The sequence below is a fragment of the Micropterus dolomieu genome, unplaced genomic scaffold (assembly GCF_021292245.1).
Source record: "Micropterus dolomieu isolate WLL.071019.BEF.003 ecotype Adirondacks unplaced genomic scaffold, ASM2129224v1 scaffold_283, whole genome shotgun sequence".
NCBI lineage: Eukaryota > Metazoa > Chordata > Actinopteri > Centrarchiformes > Centrarchidae > Micropterus > Micropterus dolomieu.
The window spans coordinates 257-8112 of record NW_025744274.1 but is presented as its reverse complement, the minus strand read 5'-3'; the positions used below and the strand labels follow the sequence as shown (position 1 = coordinate 8112).

The 7856-nt window shown below is 42.5% G+C and overlaps 1 protein-coding gene across 1 annotated transcript; it reads right to left on the bottom strand.

Annotated features, from left to right (window-relative positions):
• Positions 1-5: 5 nt before the first annotated feature.
• Positions 6-5671, bottom strand: LOC123967332 (the record flags this gene model as incomplete). Its single annotated transcript, XM_046043395.1, has 15 exons — positions 5399-5671; positions 4987-5104; positions 4691-4794; positions 4327-4599; positions 4133-4226; positions 3962-4029; positions 3593-3841; positions 3445-3501; positions 3229-3363; positions 3024-3086; positions 2639-2713; positions 2430-2510; positions 2229-2297; positions 345-2117; positions 6-116 (listed from the first exon to the last, which is right to left on the bottom strand). Coding segments are annotated over exons 2-15 (3270 nt in total), but the record flags the coding sequence as incomplete, so codon positions are not given.
• Between the last annotated feature and the right edge of the window lie 2185 nt (positions 5672-7856).

Here is a 7856-nt window from a genome sequence, read left to right as displayed (position 1 = left end):
CCAATAACCTTCTCCCTATACGGCTTCTCTTGATGATACTTACTCTTAATCCTTCCAATAACCTTCTCCCTATACGGCTTCTCTTGATGATACTTACTCTTAATCCTTCCAATAACCTTCTCCCTATACAGCTTCTCTTGATGATACCTACTCTTAATCCTTCCAATAACCTTCTCCCTATGCAACAGCTCCTTATGATACCTACTCTTAATCCTTCCAATAACCTTCTCCCTATGCAACGGCTCCTTATGATACTTCATTTTACTATTTGTCTTACTCACTTTCTGAACTTTCTGCCTGTACTCCACACTTCCATGATAATGCCCTTTAACCCTTCCAATAACCTTCTCCCTATGCTCCTGGTAAATCATTTTCATTTGGAATCTCTTTTTCTTTAGCAAATACTTAGAAATACGATTATTAACTTTTGCTGTACTCTGTGTCTGGACCTCTGACTTACTGCTACAACTACTTTGAGCTCTACCTGCCTGCCTGCCTGCCTCTACATTATATCCTCTGGAAGAAATCGTAGTCACTTTGCAGTAACCATAACAGCTCTGCGTGTTCGGCTGCTGAACACAAACTACATTCTCATAATGGTTATCATTACAATTTTCCAAATACAATCCCTGATTGGACAACTGTCTATTCTTGCAACTATACTCATACCAGCGATTATTACAGTATGTGAATATATTTACTCCTAACCAATCCGCTGCTGCTTGAATCTCCACTTGTGTTGCCCATCTGTTCACATACTGCATTTTTGACATGCTGAGGTATTCTGCCATTGAGGAGTAGTTACTATCCAAACTGCTCTCGTATGCCACAGCGTTGCTTTCCAATTGCTTAACCACAGCGAGTCTAATTTTTCTGTGATACTTCTGTGTGCCACACACAGCTTGACTGACTGCCCTAAAAAAACAGTTACCATCACCAACTATTTTATCATTCATACACGGAGCCCCCAACACACCAACGTTAGAAGAAAGTACTACATCAACCTTCTCTGACACTACATTCAGCTGTGTGCACAGAGCTCGTGCAACATCATTACAAAGAGGATTAAACTGCAGTTCTTTACTTGTGACACTCACAAATACAACATCTGAATTAAACTCACTGCTATTAACCTTATTTGATGTTGCCATTGGAATCTTCTGCTTTCTACCTTTTTGACTGACAGTGCACCCATGTCTGTCAACGCAATCTCCATCCACTGGCATTTGATCCATATTAACAATTGATACAGTGTTAACCTCAGAGACTATGTCTGCACATGCAGCAGCACAGTCTCCACTCAGCTGCATCAGGTCAATATCTTCAAAGGCAGTTTCAGGACAACTCGGGATCCTAACCACAGAAACAGTAACCGGAGTTACTTCAAATATTTTGAGACTAGTGAGATCATCAGTATACAAAGAGTTTACAAGACTTATGATGTGTTTGTGCAATGACTCCAAGTTATTGTAAAGAGACAGCATGCTTGTTCCATCAACATCCAAAGCCCCTCCACTGCTGCGAGCGTGTGGGTCAAACACGGCAAACCTAATTGTGTTTTCTGAATCAGTCTGTCCTACTTTAAAGACGGCACAGATGTTACTTCTAATGTTCAGCAGACATGCGTCTGCTTGAATTAGCGCTGTCTGAAATGCTACATCCAAAGGCATTGCGAACTGCTGTACAGCGGGGTCATATACATCAACGCCAATTATTCCCGTCAGTGTCGGCAAGTACTCCATCTTAAATTTTTGTTTTTTTATGTCATACTGTTTTGGCAGTTCATTAACCAAAATATAACCACTCCCCTTAGAAGCACTTATCATATTATGCTGCAACATGTAACTGTACATGTCATTACCCTCAAACAAAATGTCGTCGACATCATCTTTATCCCAGATTAGCAAGCTCTTTTTAACATGTGTCATCATGGCTGAAATACTGTTTGTGGCACACTGCTTGTTTCTGTTGCTACCAAGGAATTCAGCACCCTGATGAAATGACCCTTCAACAATAGAAAAGACACTGTCATTGCTCACGTGACCTGTAGAGGGCCCAGCAGCAGCAGCACGGATCACAAGTGGAGGAGCAGCGTGTGTCTTGCGGTCACAGAGGTGCTGGAAACAAATTAAATATACTTATTAATCATGTGTTTATGATTCGTCTGTATCAAATATTTTTGAGACATTGTTACAATCTGTGCAACATTTCAAATACAGTGCACCAACCTTGTCAACCTCAGCGGTGGCAGGTGTTGTCCTGGGGATAGCGTACACCAAGGCAGGCGCTGCCTGGTCCTAAACAATGATATTAAAACATTACTGACCTGTATATAAACATCAACCCATACAACACCAGGAAAATTACATTTCAGAGGACATGCAGTTTGCAGCAGTTAAAGTAGAGCTGCAATATAAAAACACACTGACCTGGTTGTCACGCACATCAGCAGGCTGGCCAGCAGACATCTCTGGCAACTCTGTCAGCAGGGAGGGTGCCAGCTCCTGAACCTATAAGAAAAGAGGGAAAACAATATTTTACACACAATGACATTAAACTGTGCCTCATGTCATACTCTTCAGTTTTTTCCCCTTGAACACAACAAATATGAGAACATTTCACATAAAACCCCACTAACCTGGTCCTCTGAGGCAGCAGGCGTGTCAGGGGACATCTCTGCCAACTCGTAAACCGGGCGGGCGGGTGCCGACTCCTGAACACAAGACAAAAGAGCCATTTAGAAACCTTTAAAAAATAATAATAATATACACACGTAATATTTACTAACATCCTCCTCTGTAGCTATATTGGAGGGTCTGGCAGGTGTGGGCCTGGGACACACCTCCACAACAATGGCAGTTGCCTCGACCTTCAAAAACGAGTAGCATGAACAAACAAACTTTGACTTTCTAATGATACTTTCTAATGATATTTCAATGAAGTACAATATACTTTATTGCAACACTTCTCACACTGGACTAACATGTTCAATTAATTAAATCTTGAAGAAAATGATTACAAACCTGGCGTTTAGCAGATCTCCTCTGTGAGGCAACTCGCTGTGGCCGAGGTCCCGATCGGGCCCTCTGAAGTAAAGACAAAAAACATACATCAGCAAATCAAGCAATTATATTTGCTACATACCTCCATCTTACATTACAAACACTGACTTCTGTTAATGTTTGAGGAAGCGGTAAAGTAAAAGCTTGAATGTGCATGTAAAATTACCTTGGCTTGTGGACCAGGAAGACCCTCATGGCCAGGCAGATGGGACGGCACAAGCACGTCCATCCTGGCCAACATGGACTCACTAAACCGTACAGGATTCAGGGCGATAAAACACTCGCGAAGTCGTATAGGTGCCTGTGAAAAAAACACAAACACCATTAATTCCTAGTCTAAATGCATCTTCTGATAATATAAAAGCACAAGACCAAAACAAACCTGCTCTTGTGCCGTCCTCTGGGAAACACCTGAGGAAGCTTCCCCTGATGTCTTCCTCTGCATAAGACAAAACACCTTGCATTACAATACATTACTTTTGCCACCACAGAAACAAGGTGCCAGTTTAATGTCAGCGCGCAAATATTACCTTCCTGCCCTCCACTGGCAGGAATCCATCAACATCCGGAAGAGGTTTAGGTTTCTCCTGGCGACGCACACGGTCGTCTTGATGCACAACCACAAGTGGCCGGACCCGAGGAGGAGATGGTACTGCAGGACGAGCCGGCACAGCAGCAGGCTGCAGCTGGGTAGCCGCTGACGACTGCACATGCTCCAAAGCAGCATTCCACAGCACGTCAGTGAGGACAAGCATGCCGTGGTCGTCACTCAAGTGGATCTGCAACAAATAATCGAAGCAGAGGAAGAAGTTTGTCGTCATTGTCAACATTTTTCTATGAATTGAACCACATAGAATTGTATTACCCCCCCATCCCTATTTAATACATATTGTACTTACGCCATCTCGGCTCCACAGAGAGCGATCGTTCAGGGGGAACTTGTCAGAATAGGAGTAGTACTTGAGACCTTAAAACAAAGACAACCCCAATATGAATCGTTGGAATACATGGCTGCATTTCCTAAAAGCATCATCATTATTGGCCATACTAAAATCAACTTTGAAACCGACCTATCCTTGCTGCCACTCTGTGGAACTCATGACGAAACGCTTCCTGTACGTCAGGCGCAACTGTCAGACGTGGAACAAAGTCCAAGACAAACACCTGCACATAATAATACTTTGTTAATGACAACACCCAATCAACATCTATAACTGTAGTAACAAACAGATTATACAGAGGACAATATATAAGAAGGACCTACGTCAGGAAAGAGTTCACAAGCACTTCGGAGGAGGGCGTGAAAGGCCTGCCCAGCCTCACAAGACGTCCGGCTGGCGGTGAGGTTATTGCTGGGAGCAAGGACACAGACAACATCAGGAACACACGGGAGTGGAGCCTGCACCAACTCTGTCCTCAGCTGAGCAGCACATGCGCCTGGAGTAGACATGAACCCAAAGGAGAGGATTCCCGGTGGGATGGCCACAAAGTCATCTGCGAAAGCACGCAAATGACTGTCTCCAACCACAAGAACAAACTGAGAAAAAGACAAAGACGACATGTTACCAACAATATTATAAGCTCTTTGTCTCAGCAAGGATGAAGTTTACAAAGTACAACATAATTACCTTGTTGCCAGGAGCAACAGCTGGAATGACCAGTTTGTGCTGCCTATTGGTGTGGGGAGAAATAGGCCATTTGCGAACCCTGTGGCGCATCCCAGTGCCCTCCCCTATTTATGAGACAGATAAAGGGAAAGAAATGTACAGTTAATGGTTTGAACAAATCATGAATTATGTCAACACAATTACATGCCTCACAGCAACTTTATAAATATTCAGGTAAAAACTTCACTTTTATCATCAAGCCACAGACGTTTTGAAATGACAAAGTATAGAATAGATTACATCATTTGGCCACTTACATCCAACAAAGTCAGGGGGGAGCCCCCTGCGATACTCCAACATCTGTGTGTCTGCCTTCTTCGCAGCCTCCCTGCGCGAAGCAGCGAGTGCACGACGGTGGGATTTCCCGCGTGGCATCTGAAAAGACACATGGAATGATAAACAAAACACACTCGTACTCATAGTAACAGTCTATCACATGCACAAAGTATTAACAACACATTAGCTTTAGCTAGAAGCAACAACAGCTGCTAACGCTACGTAGCCTACACAATGTTATCTTCAGCAAGTGCTACTGAACTCAAACGGTAACAAGCTGTCTTTATTTGGCGGACCTCCTCACAGGCGCGCTAATAATACTAGTTACAGTCAATGTCTAACGTACACAGCTCACGTTACCACGCTAATTACTCTGTTAGAAATCACACTCACCTTGCAGAAGTCCACAATAATTCCTCGGAGATGATACTGAAAGCTTTACAGCGTCTGCGAAACAGGATTTGCTATGAAAGCAGTAGGAGCAGCTAAATCACTGTGTTCTCTCGAACCGCGACGAAGCTACAGAGGGTGCCCGCCCGCGCCATCTGGGTTTGTAATGGGCCAACCTATCAGTGACGTCAGACGGGGGAGTTTCCAACGTCATCACCGCGTTGCGCGCGCAACCAGGGACCAGAAAGTCCACAAACTGCGGGGCTTTGTGTCGTCACAGATCGTCTGGCGGGCCGCCATCTTGGTCAGGTCGGCTGCGGTCTAAAGTTTTGTTTGTGTCATGGGGTGTGAGAGCCGACATGCAGGATATGCCTGAAATCGACTCCTCGAGACGAACAAAATCAGCACACCCACAGCCCCTGTACGATGTTCTGTTCTGTAAAGCATGGGAGTGCTTTTGGTCATTTATATTGACTGTTTTGACAATTTTTCAATGTTTTGGAAGCTTTATGTTTTTTGGAACTTGGTTGTATGGAGAGAAATAATGTTTTGAAGACAACTACCAATAAAACTGAACATATAAGCAGTAAATATGGCCAAAACATGGACATTCGCCTGGTATATTTTTGAAAGATTGTGTAATAACTGTTGTATATCGGTTTCTTTTCATCACATTTACAATTACAGCTGTATTCTAGGTGTATTAGAAGATATTCAGGCACCAACAGCAATTTGGTGTGAATTACATAACAAAAGACCAAGACAGTCTTGGACTGAAAGGGGTGATTGCTTAAACTGGCTTTTCTTTGTCAGCATGGGACACCATTGTCCACGTCAGCCAATCGCCACACGTCACACGTCACAATGTACTTTAAAGGTGAAGTGTGTCGCACTACTCTTGCACACGGACCACACTGCTACAGGAAGGACTACCAGGCTCCAACTGAACAGTTCCCTGCCGAAACTTGGACATTTTAAGTGATTACATTTTGAGGTAGGTCATGGATTTACACTACGACAAGCTGTTTAACTTAAATTGTCCTTGGCATAATATCTGAAGATAACATATACATTACAAGAAACTGTGCTTGTAGCTGGGTTTTTGGGCCACTTTTAATTTTCACTTTATGTGCCCTTAAACCAGATATGGCATCACCAACTAAACTACCTAGAGGAAACGTGAAGGACGGTGAAACAGAAGAGGCCAGGCAGTCACTCCAACTATTAACTGTACGTATCCAGTGGGATGGATTCATGAGACTGTGTCAACACTATACCTGTGTTACTGTTATGGCTCACTAAGGTTAACGTTGTGATATCAACACTTCTTGAATGTCAATGCAAGACTGGTAAGACTGGTAGGAACACATGCAGCTAGATATAACAGTAGCTTTGTTACAGACGAAAAATATTTCTCGAATATGTGAATATTCTCGACGTTACTCTTGTTGTTAACTTTTGATTTCCAAAACCAGAAACCATCAAAGCAAGACCTAGTATACTGCACATTCTCTGAATAATCACCTTTCACTTTTTTAGATTGTTGCATTATAGATATGAACATTTATTTTATTGTATTTGCAGTATAAATGCCTGGATGCACTGGCTGAGCGGGAAGACCTATACAGGCAGTCCCTTAATACCAGCCATAAGGTAATGGACCTACTCGCCAAAAAAGAGCGCCTCCTCAATGCCAGCGAACAAAGGGCCAATTTGTGGAAGACACGAGTTGCGACACTAGAGGCAGAAGTCAGCACACTGAAAAACAAATTAGAAAAGGCCCGTGAAGACAACGACGTGCTCCAAGCATCCCTCACTTGCTGTTTGGATGGTAAATTTTTCTATATAGTAGCAGAGTATGAACTGCCTTACATCTCTTGAATAAAGGAAGGAATAAGTGTGTGTACATGCCTGTGTGTGTGTATGTCTGTCTGAATTTTGATTAACTCAAAAACTGTTCATTCTATTGACTACAACTTGTCTGTGTTGCTGCTGGAAATTACAAAATACATCCATAGCTTTATGGTTGTGGATCACTGAGAGGCACACAATTTTGAACACAATATATTTATCTTTTGAACAAATGAAAGCTGATTTTAAAGGGCTGAAGTAAGTCAGTGGCGCATGACATTTAACATTATTTGGTTTCTGTTTCCCCAGCAGTATTTGCCCAAAAGTAGCTCTATTTGAAAACAATGACTGATATTGTAACAACTCTGCCCCTATTTCGCTATTTCTGCACATTCTTTGAATTAGTAGACTAATATAAAAACATTTTTTTTTGATTGCATGTATTTTTGTCTACTTATATACAGATATGAGAGAGGCCACCAAGGACACCACAGAAGAAGACGAAGACCTCTAAGGCCATCTCTTCACATTGTACATATTGTTCATATGTATATTTTTCTGTTGTTATTCTATTAAACATTTCTTTTGTTCAATTCTTGAAAGTGCTTAC